Raw genomic sequence first — 14638 nt, 5'->3', positions numbered from 1 at the left:
CAAGTTGCATGACAGCAAACCGAGGCCATCCAGACCCACGAGCAGGAGACAGCAGTTGCTTTACCGGAGAGAAGAGAAGCCATCTCAAGGCCAGATGGCTTCTGATGCCACCTTTCAGGCAGGAGCGGTGGGGGCCGGCCCCGTCTGTACAGGAAAGGTTTGCATGTGCCTCACAGACCTCAGAACCAGTGTGGCTCCGTTTCAGGCCAGCAGGCTGTCGCAGCGGTTTGCTTGGGTTTTCTTTGGGCTTTCGCGACAGGTTTTCAGTTCTGGTCCTGCCATTCACTCAGCGTGTCCAGCAGGGGAGTACAGAGACACAGAGACAAGCCGAACTCCAGCTTCCCCCACAACCCGGTGAAGGCCACCAGGAGCACAGTGTTCCCAGGATATCCCCTTCGGTGATCACAAAGCTCCAGGAGGCAGATCAAGCCCCGAGGGACCCAGCCACAGAGGGAAGGGCTGGGCTAGGGGTGGGCTTGGGCCAGCCCACCAGACCCTGGGGCCTGATCACTTGTCTTCAAAAGAAGCCTTGCTGTAGGACAGGAGAAGGAAGGACAGAAATGGGGACAGGTCACTTGTGCAGTCTGTCCCTGCCTCCTGGCCTGAGGCATGAGAAGATTGTGGGGTCCCTGGCCGTCATCCTGCCCTTGCTGCCAGAAGTGCAGTTCAGTGTAGACAGCCCCTTGACCTCCCAGACACGCCCAGCCTCTTAGCAGCTGCCCTCGGCAGGGCAGGCAGTGCAGGTGGGGAGGAGCGGCGGAGAGGGTTTGAGTCCAGACACCTCCCAGAAGGTGCACTGAGGTCGCTTAGGGCCGGGTCGTTCAGGGGAGAGGGCCTGCCAGAGGGAGCTCGGGGGAGAGGGCCGGCCGCGGGGGAGGCGGGGGCAGGAGGCCCGTCCCGTGGGATCTGCCAGATTCCTCTGCCGCCTGTGCCGAGGACAGCGGGCCCCAGCCAGAGCCATACACATAAATGGGGACGGGGCACGACTCGCACCTCGAAAAGAGTCTCAAAGGCCCTTTGGATCACAACCCATTTCGATTTTCCTCTGTGGAATGCTGGGGAAGTGTGGCTGGAAGATTCCGTGACAAGCTAGGGAATGCTTTATCCTCATGGTTCTACTTTAAATTTATTTAGCCTTTAATTTCTTAGGGTTACTTGTCAAATCTGAAAACAGATTCCTCTCCCCCCTCCCGCTCTCCCTCCCTCATTAAAAGGCATTTTAAAAGGTCGAATAAGTGTTGGATGACACCAGCTGGCAGAGTCCGCAGTGAATCCCGGCCGGAATGCTCGTTCCCCTGGTTGGGGTATTTTACATCGGTGACTAGGCGAAGTGAGGACAGGAGTGTTAGTGACAGAAAAGGTAGCAGACGCGAAAAGTAGCTTCTGGGGAGACTCGGGCGACATGGCAGTTCTGCTCTCCAAGTGTGTGCGCTAAATCAGACCGTCTCGTCGCCCTGCCTGGCTGAAGGTTACGTACACACCGCAGCCGTGGGTCGTTTGGGCAGGTGTGTCCTTGGGCCAGCGTCGACTCCTGTGCCCACCCTCTGCTCCAGGCCCGCCGAAATGCTGCATCCCCTGCAGGAAGAGTCCACACACACCCCCCTAAAGCTGTCCGCTAAACCCTGCTCCCACGGTTCCGCCCACGTGTCCAGACCCGGGCTCTGCTCTCAGGAGGCCTGGGCGGCATCGGAAGGCCACAGCTCCTCCATGAAGGGCGGGACCCCGGGCCGTCACTGCGGTGCCACCACTTGGGCTTGCGTGGCTCACCCAGGGTCCTGTGTTCTCTCGACAGCAAATGAAGCTCACGGCGGAGAAGCTGAAGGACGAATCGAGGGAAGAAGGTGGAGAGAAGTCGGCGGGCTGAGCGCAGGCCGAGGGCCACCCGGCGCAGCGCGGCGGCTCTGTGCGGCAGGCTCCCCGCCCTCCGCGGTGTCCAGACTCTGGGCTGGGAAAGGGCCCAGCTCCTGGCAGTTCCCTCCCAAGCCCCGCCCCCCACACGCCCCGCCTGGCTCCAGAGCCTCTGCTGCCACCAGCTCCCCGAGCTGCCCTCATGGTGACCACGCCTGCCCCCGCCACGGCCCAGGGCCCCATGGGGCCAGGCGGCGGGTCGGGGTGTCGGCCCACCGTGCCGTCACCGGAGCCACTCTGGGGGCGCTTCCCTCCCAGCCTCAGCTGAAGGGGGGGGGGTACGGCGTAGTGTGTTTCCAGCACCCGACACCCGAGCACCTCCTCCCGGTCCTGCCCCGCACGTCCGCAGACCCGTTGTCTGAGCGGCAGTAACTGAGCTATTAAAGGCCACGCGCATCTCCGCAGCTGCTTCCCACGCGTGGACGAGGAGCCCAGGGCGGCCCGTTCGAGCGCGAGCCGAGGGTGGGGCTGGGCACCTGGGCGCCCCCCCCCACCCCCCGTAGCCTGCAGCCAAAGCCCGGGCAGTCCCAGGAGGGGGGATTCCGCTGCCAGTGGAGCCCGCCCCTCGGTGCCAGGCGAGGGCCAGCGGCCACACCCGGCACCCTGGCGGGGCCACGGCTGCGGAGGAGCAGCCGGTCTTGCCCAGGGCCGCTGTCCTCCTCCCTGCCTGTGTCCGCACGGCCGCATCCTTCACAGGCACCGTAGCCCACGTGGGCTGGCGCGGCCCCGCTCAGGCGCCAGGCCTCTGGACAGCGGCCCGCGAGCCGGCGAAGCTTCGTCTGCGTTTGCGGCCGCCCCCCAGCCTCGGCTCCACCCCACATCCTCAGGCGTTCGATTCTCTTAGGAGCACCGGTCCCTGGTGCCGCAAGGGTTGGGGACCGCCGTTCTAGACACAAGGCAGTGACTGGCTGTGGTCTGGCGGTGAGGAGCACCCCGAGAGGCCTGGGCCTCGCTTCCTTTTCCCGCCAGCTGTTGAAACTGCCTCGTGAGACAGCCAGCCTGCCCCCACCCGGGCGCATGCCCCTCCCGGCAGACCCGTGGGCCCTTCCCCTCGGAAAGCCGCAGCTGCCTGGGGAAGAGCAGGGAGGGGCCGAGGGGCCTCAGATTCTAGACCCGCCTCTCCCCCAGGGGCCAGCGCCGTGGTTCCCATCTTCACGTCAGGATGGGGGTGGCCCCAGCAGCCCCTGCAAGCGTCCTGGGGTTGGGAGCCCCAGCTCTCCTGTCTGCCACTCGTGGCTGGTCAGTCAGTCCCGCTGGACCATGGCCGTCCTTGCCCCGCCCGTGTGGTCCGAGGCGCTGCGCGGCACAGGTGTTCAGTGGTGGTTCCATGCTTGCCCAGTGCTTTCTAGAACATGCTCATGCTTCAAAACACCCGCGAATGGCTGTGACCACTGTGGTCCTGATCCCCAAGTCCCCGGAGCTCCCTCGCGGTCCCAGCCTAGGCACCTGCGTGTGCCAGGAAAGGATGACGTTCGGGTGGGAACCCAGGGTCCAGCTCTTCATCTTCCCCGGAGTCTGGCTTTGGGGGCCAGTTGCATGAATACCGCTGGGTGTGAGGCATTGGGTCTCGGATGTGAACCCCATCAGCTCATCTCCCACCTGAGAGCTTCCAGCTGGCTCTGGGAGCCACCCTCTCTCCGGGTGGCCCTCCTCACCCTGTGAGGTGCCTGCACAGCCCCCAGGTCCCTGCGCCTGACTATCATCCTGGAAGCCTCCTTCTGCCCTGCCTCGGTCTGACCAGGCAGAACCACACCACTTAATCAGGACAAGACAGTCGTGCCTGGGGAGAAAAGAGCCATCTCCACAGGGACCGGGCCGTGGGCCACAGCGGGGAGGAGGATGGATGTGGGGACAGGTTGGGTCGTGTCAAGAGGGAGGCTGGCAGGAAGGGTGCGCTATGTAGGTGCCCTGGGCCCCTAGAGGTCCTCTCAGTGCTCAGAGGGGGTGGCATCGAGCTCGTGGGAGGTGCTCAGGAGCGGGGGTGCGAGGGGCCGAGGCGTGTCCTTCACCGTCCCCCACCTCGCGGTCCTGACCATCGTAACTGAGGGAGCCAGGCAGGACACCGCCGTCCCTCCCGGCACCCGCGCCCCGGCCGCGCACGTGAACACGGTGCTCCCCTCTGTCCGTCCGGTCACTGGGTGTGGGCCTCGCGGTAACGAAAACACGGGAAAGAGGTTCGATGGCGGTTTCCCTTGAGCTTGCAGCACAGATCACACCGACGACTCGGCCTCTCCAGACCTTTGACGACGCTGCGAACTTCCTCAGGAGGGGAGGACACGGTGCGAAGCATCAGGTCGCGCGGCTCCGTCCCCCTGCTCGTCCAGCCCCCGTTTACACCTGAGGCCCGAGGCCCAGGCAGGAGGATGCAGATGGGGCCGAGCTGGTCAAGGCCGGGTCTGCTGGCCGCCTGGAGGAGCAGCCCCCGCCCCAAGTCTCCCACGGGCACCGGCCTGCACGGCCAGCCGAGGTACGGAGAGCATGCATGCACCAAAACGTCACATTAAAGCGCTGCTCAGCCACCAGGACAGTCAAGGGCGCGTGCCGAATGTTACCCGGAGGGCAGCTCGGCAGTGTAGACACGACGCGTACCTCCCCTTACGTCACTGTCTGGCCTGAGAAGCAGAAACCGCATATGTCTGCACCCCAGTGGGGGCCGGAGAGCCACTCAAAGTGACCTCTGCCCCTCCCGACCCCAGATCGCGAGGCCAAAGACTGGCCTTTGCAGATGGAGTTAGCTAAACAGAGACGGGGAAACCAAGAGTGAGTGTGAGGTGTACAGCGCTCTCCAGGCTCGGGGTGCCCCGGCCGTCCACAGTGCCCTCGGGGAGTGGCCGGCTGCAGCAGCTGCCCAGCTACGAGTCGCTCTGCGGGGACGGAAGGAAGCGGGCTGGGAGCCGCGTCAGTAGCCTGCGTGGACTCAGCGGTGCGGCAGACTTCCGCCCACGCCGTGCCCACGGTCCAGGCGTTTGCTTCCTACGCAGACACGCGGAAGATACTGATTCCTATCAGACCACGGGCGTCTTGGGGGTCGAGAGACCCTTCCTCCCATCTCAGTTACCTCCCAGGTGGCGGGTCCCAGGGAATAGCCATCCGGTCCAGGGAAGTTTCGGCTTGCTGGAATTCTCCGGAAGTGCTGTGAGACCAGATCTCAGACCCTGAATCCAAATGATCCCTCATCACAAGGAACAATAAGCTGCCCTACTTGGTCTCATTTATATGTCCACGATCCCCTAAGACCAGGTGTGCCACAGAATTGGAGTTTTTCAGGCATTTGGTAGCAAGGTGCATCTACATGTTAGGTAGGAGGTTCATGTGGTTTAAAGTGGAACCCTCTAGTCCAAGGCCTTAATTTGCTCTGCCCAGCCCTCTGGTCAAGGGTCAAAGGCAACGTCAAGAGCGTCGTCCACTCTCCTCTCTCCCCGTCCAGGTGGGCCACCTGAGGAGTGGGCCCTGGGATCACAGGCATGGCCCTGGGCAGGCCCCAGTGCCCCCGCAGCGACACGGGGCGGTGCGCCCCCTGCCCATCCTTTTCTGTGGGGCGCTGCCACAGCGACACCCACACGTTCACTGTGACCATGTCCACTTGTCACCTGATACCTCGGGCCCGCTCCTTTCGACCGCAGAGGAGCCTCTGGTGCTCAGAGCTGATGCGCAGAGTGCTCGGCCCCAAGACGTCCCCAGGCTCGCCCGCTGGCCTCCCGCGCTGTGGACCCTCCGTTCCTGGCTTCCTCGGTGCTTTCTCTCGCCCCCACGCTTGAGATGGACCCTGGACTGCTCTCTCTGGCCTGGGCCGCTCTCTCTCGGCCTGTCTTCTCACCGAAGTCTCCCGTTCTCACGGTCGAGGCCACCTCCTCCACGCTTGCAGGTCACAGATCTATAAAGCTTCCCTCAGTCAGGTGCATAACCCGCAGGGCCCACTGTAAAATTAAAATGAAAACCCTCATTCAAAAGTCACTAGGAATTGCAAGACAACAGACTAAACAGAGCATTGAACTATATGGGGGCCCCAAGTGACTACCGGCCATACACAGTGTGATAGCGAGGCAGCCTATTCCCACCTTAATGCCGGCATTCTGCTCGGCAACAGCTTCTAGCAGTGCCCCCAGGCCTCTGACTCTCCCGGTCTTCTAAGCCCGAGCCCCTGGCCTCCCTGTGGAAAGGTACAAGCAGCAAAATGGATTCTTCTCTTTCAGCAGAGTCCACTGCTGTCCCCTGTACCTCCCACAGGAGCCGACAATCTGAATCCTGCTCAGCTACTCTGTCCCCTGCACTAACTCCTCGCCTGACTCACCCTCTGCTAACGGCCTTGACCCTGACACCATCTCTGATAATCATCTGCTGCTAATCTAAGCTTGTTCCTGCCCCCAAAGGGGTGTTAGGGACTCACAAAGACCAAGATCCATTTTTTTTCCTCTTCCTGATATCCCCACCTGTAACGCCCCGCTTGGAGTAAGGTGTCCTCTAAGTGCTCAGTCCTAGAGTCGGAAGTCCTCAAATCGGTGCCTCCCCAGCAGTCGGTGTGCTTGGGCCCCATTTCCCCTTCTCATCTCTCCTAACCCAGAGCCCAGGAGTCTGAGGGTCCCCATCCCTGCTTGCCCACTGTGGGGGCAGAAGGGCAAAGGGGCAACCTGAAGTCTGTGGCAGAGCTAGCCAGCTCTGGAGAGCTGCAGTCTTGGAGCACTGATCAGTACAGGTGTGCAAGAAATCTACCTGAAGCTGGAGGAAGAACCCCTGGCAAGCAGTAGGCCGAACAATGCTTGGAACTTACAGGAAGCTGGGGACAGTTCATGTTCCCGGTAGCCAGAGTTGAGAGACTTCAGTAGAGTGCTCAGAAGGACGTCGCCTCCATAATGAGCCAGTTGAGTCCTAAAGACTGCTCTGGGATCTGTCCTGATACACTTTAAAAGCAAGACCCAAAAGAATCCAACTGATTCTAAGTAACTATGCCAGAAGAAAATCAGACAGTTTTTACATGAATATTTGAAAGTTCAGCACTCAACAAGGTAAAATTCAGCGTCCAGCATTGCAATAAAAAAAAAAAGTCTACCTAGAATTCTATGAAAACATCCTTCATGAATAAAGTAAAAATACTTTTTCAGTCAAGCAAAAGCCGACAACGTATTGTCAACAGACCTGCACTATAAGAAGTTTTAAAGATTTTTAGAAGGAAAATATCAAAATGTGCATCTATCCAAAGAAATGAAGAGTGCTGTAAATGATAAAGATGTAAGCAAAATAAAAGACTTTCCCTCTCATGTTTCGTCTCTTTAAAAACTACTTAAAGCAAAAACATGCATATGGAAAAATACAATGTATGACAGGAGGCAAATGGAAGTATACAATTAGAAGTTTCTTACATTCCGCAGGAAGTAGCATTATTTTAAGGTGGGCTGTGAATACGTATATTATCTCTCTACAGCAAGAGCTAAAAAATAAGAGGTATAACCAGTAAGTCAATAAAAAGCACTGAGCTAAACCAAAAGAATGTAGTGAAAGCAGGAAAAAGAAATGAAAAACAGATGAGACAAATAGAAAACTGGAAAGATGGTAGATTTAAACTCAACCATGTGAGGGAGGATCACTTCATAAGTTATATAAGTACACCTGATATAAGTACACTAATATAATACTGAATGTCAACTGTCACGGAAAAAATAAATAAACTCAACCACGTTGATAATTACACTAAACGTAATTGGTCCAAACACTCCAAATGAAAGTCAAAGATTTGCAGACTGGATATAAAAAGCAAGACCCAACTCTATGCTGTCTACAAAGCAAAACTAACAAAATATTTTAAACGTAAAGACAGGTTAAAAGTACAAAGAAAGAAAAAGACATACTTCTACAAGTCAAGGAAAGCTAGGGTGACTATATCAATATCACACAAAGCAGACATCAGGACAAAGAATAATGTACCAGAGATAAAGAGGTACGTTTCACAATGATGAAAGGGATCGATTTCCAAAAAAAAAAAAAAAAAAAATCTTACATGTGTACATTCCCCTAAAAACAGAGCTTCCAATTTCATGAAGTAAAACTGATAGAACCAAAGAAATAGGCAAGTCCACAATAACAGCTGGATTTCCACACTACTCTCTCGTTAATTGGTATATAAGATAGAAAATCAGGGTATAAAAGACTTGAATATCATCATCAATCAACTTGAACTGACAGATATAGAACACTTTACCAACAATAGCACTTTTCAAGCACTTGAGAAGCATTCACCAAGATAGGCCATTAGCCGGGCCATAAAACAAGTTTTAATAGGTTTTAAAAGACTGCAAATATACAAAGCATGAATTCTGACCCGAAGAGAATTAAATTAGAAATGAGTAACAAAAACTTCTGTGAAAAAATCCCAAATATGCAGAAATTAAAACACCTTTCAAAGCATACGAGTTAGTCTTTTGAAAGGATTGCTTAGCACTGCCCAATGGAGAGTAGACGAGAGAAACAAGGGCAAAATGACCCTTTAAGGGGCATTTACGGTTGTCCAGATGAGTGACGATGGCATCCTGGATCAGAGCAGTAGCACCGGAGGTAATAAGGGGCCAGTTTTTGGTGACATTTGCTGATGGTTTAGATGTTGGGATGAGTAAAAGATGACACCAACATTTTTGGCTTGTGCAAAACTAATGAAGTTTCAGAGTTGCTGCTTCTGAGGTGGGGAGCGTTGAGGGGTAAGGATCTGAAGGGGGAAATTAGTAGTTTTGGGCTTGCAAAAATTGAGATGCTTGTTAGACATATCTGAGTAGCAAAGCCGACTAGGTAGTTGGAACCCGGTGTTCCCGGGGGAAATGCAGGCTCGACGTTTTCAGATTCTAACAGCATGTCAACATTAGACTGTGTGGGATCGAGACCACAGGTAGAACAGGGATCCAGAGCAGAACCTTGGGGTATTTCGAGATTAGAGGTTGGAAGAATGAGACGCTGGTGGACTAAAGAGCCGCAAGGTAGAAGTGGGGTCCCGAACCATGGGAAGTTTGCAAGGAAGAGTGAGGGACTCACCAAATGCTAACACAGGATTGAACCGCCCCATGGATCAGTGGTTGCCTGGGGCTGAGGCTGGGGGGTTGGAGAGAGAGGGAGAACGTGCTCATGGGTGTAAGATTTGTTTGGGGGTTTATGGTGATGGTTGCACAACTCTTGAGAATATGCTAAAACCACTGAATTGTAGTACAATTTCAATAGGTAAATTGTGTGGCATGTGGATTATATGTCTTTGTGTGTGTGTGTTTTTTTTTTTTAACTGACATTGGATTAACACATGGAGGTGACTGCCGACCTTGAGTAAAGCAGTTTTGGTGGGATTATAGCAGCACCAGCCTGACTGGAAAAGGTCAAGAGACAGTGGAGAAGAGGAAGAGAGAAATGTGGTAACAGCGAGAGAACGACAAAACCATTCTTTAAAGACAGGGGAATAAAATCGTATTTGCTGCGTGCCGTTAGGAGCGATGTAGTGGAGAAGCCAAGGTCCGTAAGAAGGACAAGTCCTCAGGGCTGCCTCGCAGCTGTGAAGTTTGCAAAGGAACCCACCTCGGGGTCACACTGCCACGAGGAAGGGCAGGGCGCGTGGATGCGCGCAGAGGGAGGGTGGCGGGCGTGGGGCCTTGGGCGGTTCCAACGGCTTCGGTTTATTCAGTTGTTATGGAGCATGGTGACCAGCCGAGTGAGGAGAGCAGGTGAATGGGGGAAATGAAGGATAATGACCGGGCCGCCTTGGGGCCCCGCTGAGCCTTGTGATCACAAGGTTAAAGTGAGGACAGTGAAGACTGTACTTTTCGGTCACATGTGGTGATGCAGGGGCTCAGCGTCCAGCCCGGGTGGGGACTCCACGGAGCGGCACCCGGGAGAAGAAACACCACGGGACGCGGTTCATATTGCTGAACAACAATATGCCACTTTATTATTTGGATTTGTTTTTCCCATTTGTCACATACCTGTCAATGTTTACACAATGAGGAAAATCAACCAGCAGCGGAAGCAACTGACCAAATAGGCTGATAATTCTGTACCCTCTTAACACATCAATTCTTCCTTGGTAGAAGTTACCTTTAATTTGATTCAGTCTCACGACTTCTTAAAATAGGTGTCGATTGTCACATCTTTAAATACAGATAGAATTGCCAGAAGTACATAATTTTATATATATACATATACACACACAGATATATGTATATATATATACACATACACACACACACAGAAAAATACAAGACTAATTGTTTTTCCACAATATTTAATTTACACACTACTGTAACTCTATGAAACTTCTGAAGACAGGTTAAGGGGTACAAGAAACTGTTTAGAGCAAGTAAATAGTTTGGTCCAATATTATCTTAATGTAATGGTTATTCGCTCCTTCCCTTGTATGTGACGACAAATTATGACATACGACACATGCACAATCATTCACTTATGAACAAATGAGGAAGACGCCACTCAGACTAACAGTTGTATACCCAGAGGGTCAACCAACCACACACAACTAATAAGGCTATAATACAGCTATGCAGCATAAATGGTCAACACTGCTGATCCTAAAGTGAGCACCATATATACATCTGAATATAAAAAAACCATTGAAAACCAAACACATATGGGTTAGTTAAAAGGTGCCATTCCAAGGCTATACATATCACAGGAAAGAGTATTTACATTACTTGGAAAACAGCTGCAACAAAGAGTTTATTGCCAATGCCCTTTATAAACTTCTCTTTTACGTTTAATACAGATGTTACGCTCACTCTCCACGTGAACCACACATCTTATTTCTGGCCCTTTGTAAGATCCCTGCTCAAGAATTTCAAGCAAATATGTTCTATGGCTTCGCCCACACATCTATTCTCGTAGCTTTCAATTATAAATATCCCAATGAACTAGAGCTGTAGCTTAAAACATATCTAGCCTAGGTCTAGAAAGTAAAACAAGCATTTTAAGTATCTTCTTTACTTAGCTTAGTAAGTATATAGTGAAATTCGGAGTTCTGAGTAAAATATGTGAATCCTAAAGTAGCGAGATCAGTGTGTACTTGGAGAAACCGTGACCAATGGAATGCCATCCTCTGGTGCTCTGCCCACTCTATGGACCAGGTGACTGTCACTTCAGGGACACGACTGGAGGCTGACAAGCATGGGGAGGCCCCCGGGGCCCAGCCACATCCCATCCCCAATGTCGCTAAGCACTGCTTATGAGACCCCCGCCCCCCACCCACCACCGCCTAGGGCACAGCATGAAAAAGTAGCATGTGGCCCCTTCCAAAATCAGCAATATGCAATATACTGTGTCCTACAGATAAAATGCCACGAAAGACGATTATCTGGTCAAAAGTAGTCTTTGTACAGGAATAGTTTAAAGCAAGAGTTCTTTGATTATTGTTTTAGCAGGAAGGCAAAGTGAGAGACACTTCCAGCGGAAAACAAACCAGAACGAAACCCAAAACGAGGCAGGCTTTGTGCATCTTTGTTTGCTGTGTGAATTTTTACCCTTTTATGTGTGTTTTTTCGTTGGCCGATTTTCATAGCTATTCGAGCTAAAGGATGTAACATGGAGATGACAAAAGAGACAACTAATTACCAAACTTAAAAATCAAATCCATACATATATATGGAATTTTTTTAATTAATGGGGTTTTGACTTTACCAACCTCTGTGTGCACCTTTGCTTCCACATTAGGCCCTATAGTTTCTTCTATCTACAGGGTTTTCAAGGAAACCCTGGGCTGTGCCCTACAGGAATTTACATCTTTTTGTTCTGTTAAACAGACACTCTAGAAGTAAAGACATCATCGAAATTCACTTTATCACATTATTAAAATAGGATTGTCTGCTTATAATTTACCACTACAGGAGAAGCTGCCTTATAAATCTAAGTACTTTATCTCACCTATTACAAGAAAATCTTTTTCAGTTAAAATTTTAAGAGCCCAAACATTTCTGTCACACTGTAGCTTAAGACAAACAGGTGTGGGTACGCTGAAATCACGGCTTTAAGGTTCTCGGGCAGACGCTGGCTGTCTGCTCCGCGCGGGCCGCGGAGGGCTGGCAGGCGCCCGTCCGCGGGCTCCAGGCCTGTGGGCACGACACCGTTATTGCTTTGGTTCTGTCTCAGACACCACAGAGTGTGCCTCAGAGCACGGAGTTTCCCTATCACAGACGGGCAGGACAGGAATTTTGACTTTTCACAAGGAAACGAAAGCATCTTTTTTCCCCCCTCTTCCTAGGTTAAGTGCAGAACATCAAATTTCTAAGTGCTCCATGTATATTAGGCTCCGAATATACATTTTTAATTTAATCCTGATCATCCACATTAAAATTATGAATGTAAAAATTACACGATAGACTTTTCGGCTGGAAAAGTAGTCATCTAGCAGCAGCATGCACAAAGACCATGCATTTGTCACATCGCCAGGCGAACAGATGAAAAAGGAATAAATAATTGCCCGCTTTAAAAGAGTAAAACCGGAAGGGAAGCGGTGAAGGGAGCCGGCCTTCGCCGCGCGCGCAGGGGGCCAGGAGGCGTGCTCGGGGCCCCGGGGCGGCGGCCGCAGTCAAATGACCTGGCAGCAGCTGGCCTGGCTGGAGGCGCACAGCAGCCCCTCCCGAGGGTTCCGCTGGATGTTCACAGAGATAGTCTTCTCGCACAGAGGTAGCTGGAGCACGTTATTTTTCAGGTTCTTGCTCTTTATCCGTTCTAACTCAGTGGTGCTGTCCGCCACGTGGTCAGAGAAAAACTTGAGGCCGCCCACGGCCGCGGCGGGGCCGGCGTTGCCCGTGGAGCTGATGCACATCTTCCACGAGGACTTCTCCTGCACCTTCACGCTGGAGAAGGCCAGGCCGCTCTGCGGGTCGATGAGGTAGCGGGCGCCGCCGTGCAGCTGCGAGCCCAGGCAGAGCCCCACGAGCTTGAGGCTCTGCACCAGGTCGCCCGCGCCGCGCGCCGCCAGCTGCGTGGCGTTGGCGGGGGCGGGGCCGGCGCAGCGGCGCGCGCCACCTGCCGAGCCCGCGGGGGCGCCGCCCGAGCCGCCCGCGGGGCCGCCGCCGCCCGCGCCCCGGTCGCCGGCGCTGGCCCGGTCCGCGCCGCCGCCGCCGTTGCTCGGCTTGCCCTGGCCGCCGCCGTCGCCCTCGCTGCCCGGCGGCCCCTCGCTGCTGTCCCGCCGGTGCCAGGAGTAGGTGAAGCCGCTGTCCTTGTCCAGCCGCCGCCGGCTCTCCGAGTCGTCGTCGCTGGTCTCCGAGCTGCTGCAGCTGGAGCCGCGGCCCTGGCTTTTCCGGCGGTGGTAGCGCTTGTGCACCGTGCCCGGCGACGCGATGTTCATCTTCAAGCGGCTCAGCTTGGGGGGCAGGTTCTCGTCCATGTCGAACTCGTCGTCCGACTCGCCCTCCTCGAAGATCTGGTTGAGCACGGGCGCGCTCTTCCGCGAGGTCAGCCGGTTGGTCACCGACGGCTTGCGGCGCAGAACCACTTGGGTCGAGAGGGACATGGGTTTCTTGTCCTCCTCGTCCTCCTCCTCGTCCTCCTCCACCCGGAACAGGCACTTCCGCCCGCTGGCCGTGGGCTTCAGGCCCGCGGGCGGCCCCGTGGACAGCGCCGGCCCCGCCATCTCGGGGAGGTCGTCCTTCTTGGCGGAGTCACAGAGGCCTTTGCCCCTGTGGCCATTGAGGACGTTGTCGGCGGCCCGAGCAGGAGACTGAGGGACAGTCGCGTGGGACAAAGGGGTGGCCGTGAGGTCGTCCTCAAGGTCCTGGGGTACATCGATTTTAGTTGGCCATGACTGCCTATGTAACAGATTGGAAAAAAGAAAAGTCATGTGATAATGTGCAGCCTTTGCCGAAGGATGTTACATAACACTTATGGGACAAAACCCACAGACCTCAAAGGGAAAGGAAGAGCACAATAAACTGCAGCCCTGCAGACCCGGCCAGCGTCCGGCAACCACCCCCGGGGACGCCAGAAGGGCAAACGTGGTGTTTGAGCGTGGGTCGGTCAGTGGCTCGCGGCCACAAGAAAACATCCCGGCTGGGGAAAGGGGCGGGGCGCAGCTCCATCTCTTCCATCCGACAGTTTATCCCGCAACACAAGAAAAATATGTTTTTAAAAGCACAAGGGAGTTATCGCCAAAGCAAAACCCAAACGCCACCGTGTTCTGCTCCTTTGGGTCTGAGATCACCGCCTCTGACGGTATCTTACTGCTAATAAAATTCACCTGAAACTTCCAGGCCTCCAGCTATATCACAGGACCGTGCCAAAGTCTGGTGTTTCCAAGAATAAATGGAAATAGTTAAATGGATTTAAACACGAACGTACTGGCGAGAAGAGTCTGGCATAGATAAATCTCTTCTTCACCAATTAAAAAATGTACGAATCTAAACCTAAATATGTATGTTTTAAATGCCCACACAACGTGCTGGAGAGCAACATCTACCGTTAAACTTTGATTTTACTCCCCAATCTGGAACCATCCAAGTAAAAGAACACTGCTTGGTAGCCAAAGAAAAAGACTTTTGAAACTGAGGTCTCCAGCCTATTTTCAATAAACACCTTGGAATTCTCACCTGTCCTCTCTGCCCGGGAGACCAGCAGATGCCAGAGACATTTAAAACGGCAACTTCCACACTACGACATTTTCCCTTCATCCTAATTACGTTAAACCCCAGTAAATCTGTAGCTTTATAAAACTCAGAGGAACTTATGAGAGACACCCTACCCCCAGCTCAGAGCCTTAGCC

At 53.8% G+C, this 14638-nt stretch overlaps 2 protein-coding genes across 10 annotated transcripts in view; one reads left to right on the top strand and one right to left on the bottom strand.

The window, feature by feature from the left end:
• ANO10 (anoctamin 10) overlaps positions 1–2312 on the top strand; it is a 144345-nt gene extending 142033 nt beyond the window's left edge. For all 5 annotated transcript variants that reach the window (XM_016141260.2, XM_016141259.2, XM_016141261.2 and 2 more), the window contains one exon: positions 1793–2312. In XM_016141260.2, coding sequence (XP_015996746.2) covers positions 1793–1864 — 72 coding nt within the window. In that variant the 3' untranslated portion in view covers positions 1865–2312. The remainder of the gene's footprint in view (positions 1–1792) is intronic.
• A 7480-nt stretch (positions 2313–9792) lies between these two features.
• The window catches only part of SNRK (SNF related kinase), a 47986-nt gene continuing 43140 nt past the window's right edge, over positions 9793–14638 (bottom strand). For all 5 annotated transcript variants that reach the window (XM_036219689.1, XM_036219687.1, XM_036219690.1 and 2 more), the window contains one exon: positions 9793–13688. In XM_036219689.1, the coding sequence (XP_036075582.1) occupies positions 12464–13688 (1225 nt within the window). In that variant the 3' untranslated portion in view covers positions 9793–12463. The remainder of the gene's footprint in view (positions 13689–14638) is intronic.

This window comes from Rousettus aegyptiacus, unplaced genomic scaffold (genome assembly GCF_014176215.1).
Source record: "Rousettus aegyptiacus isolate mRouAeg1 unplaced genomic scaffold, mRouAeg1.p scaffold_m13_p_4, whole genome shotgun sequence".
Taxonomy (NCBI): Eukaryota; Metazoa; Chordata; class Mammalia; order Chiroptera; family Pteropodidae; genus Rousettus; species Rousettus aegyptiacus.
This window is presented reverse-complemented; position numbering and strand designations above follow the sequence as displayed.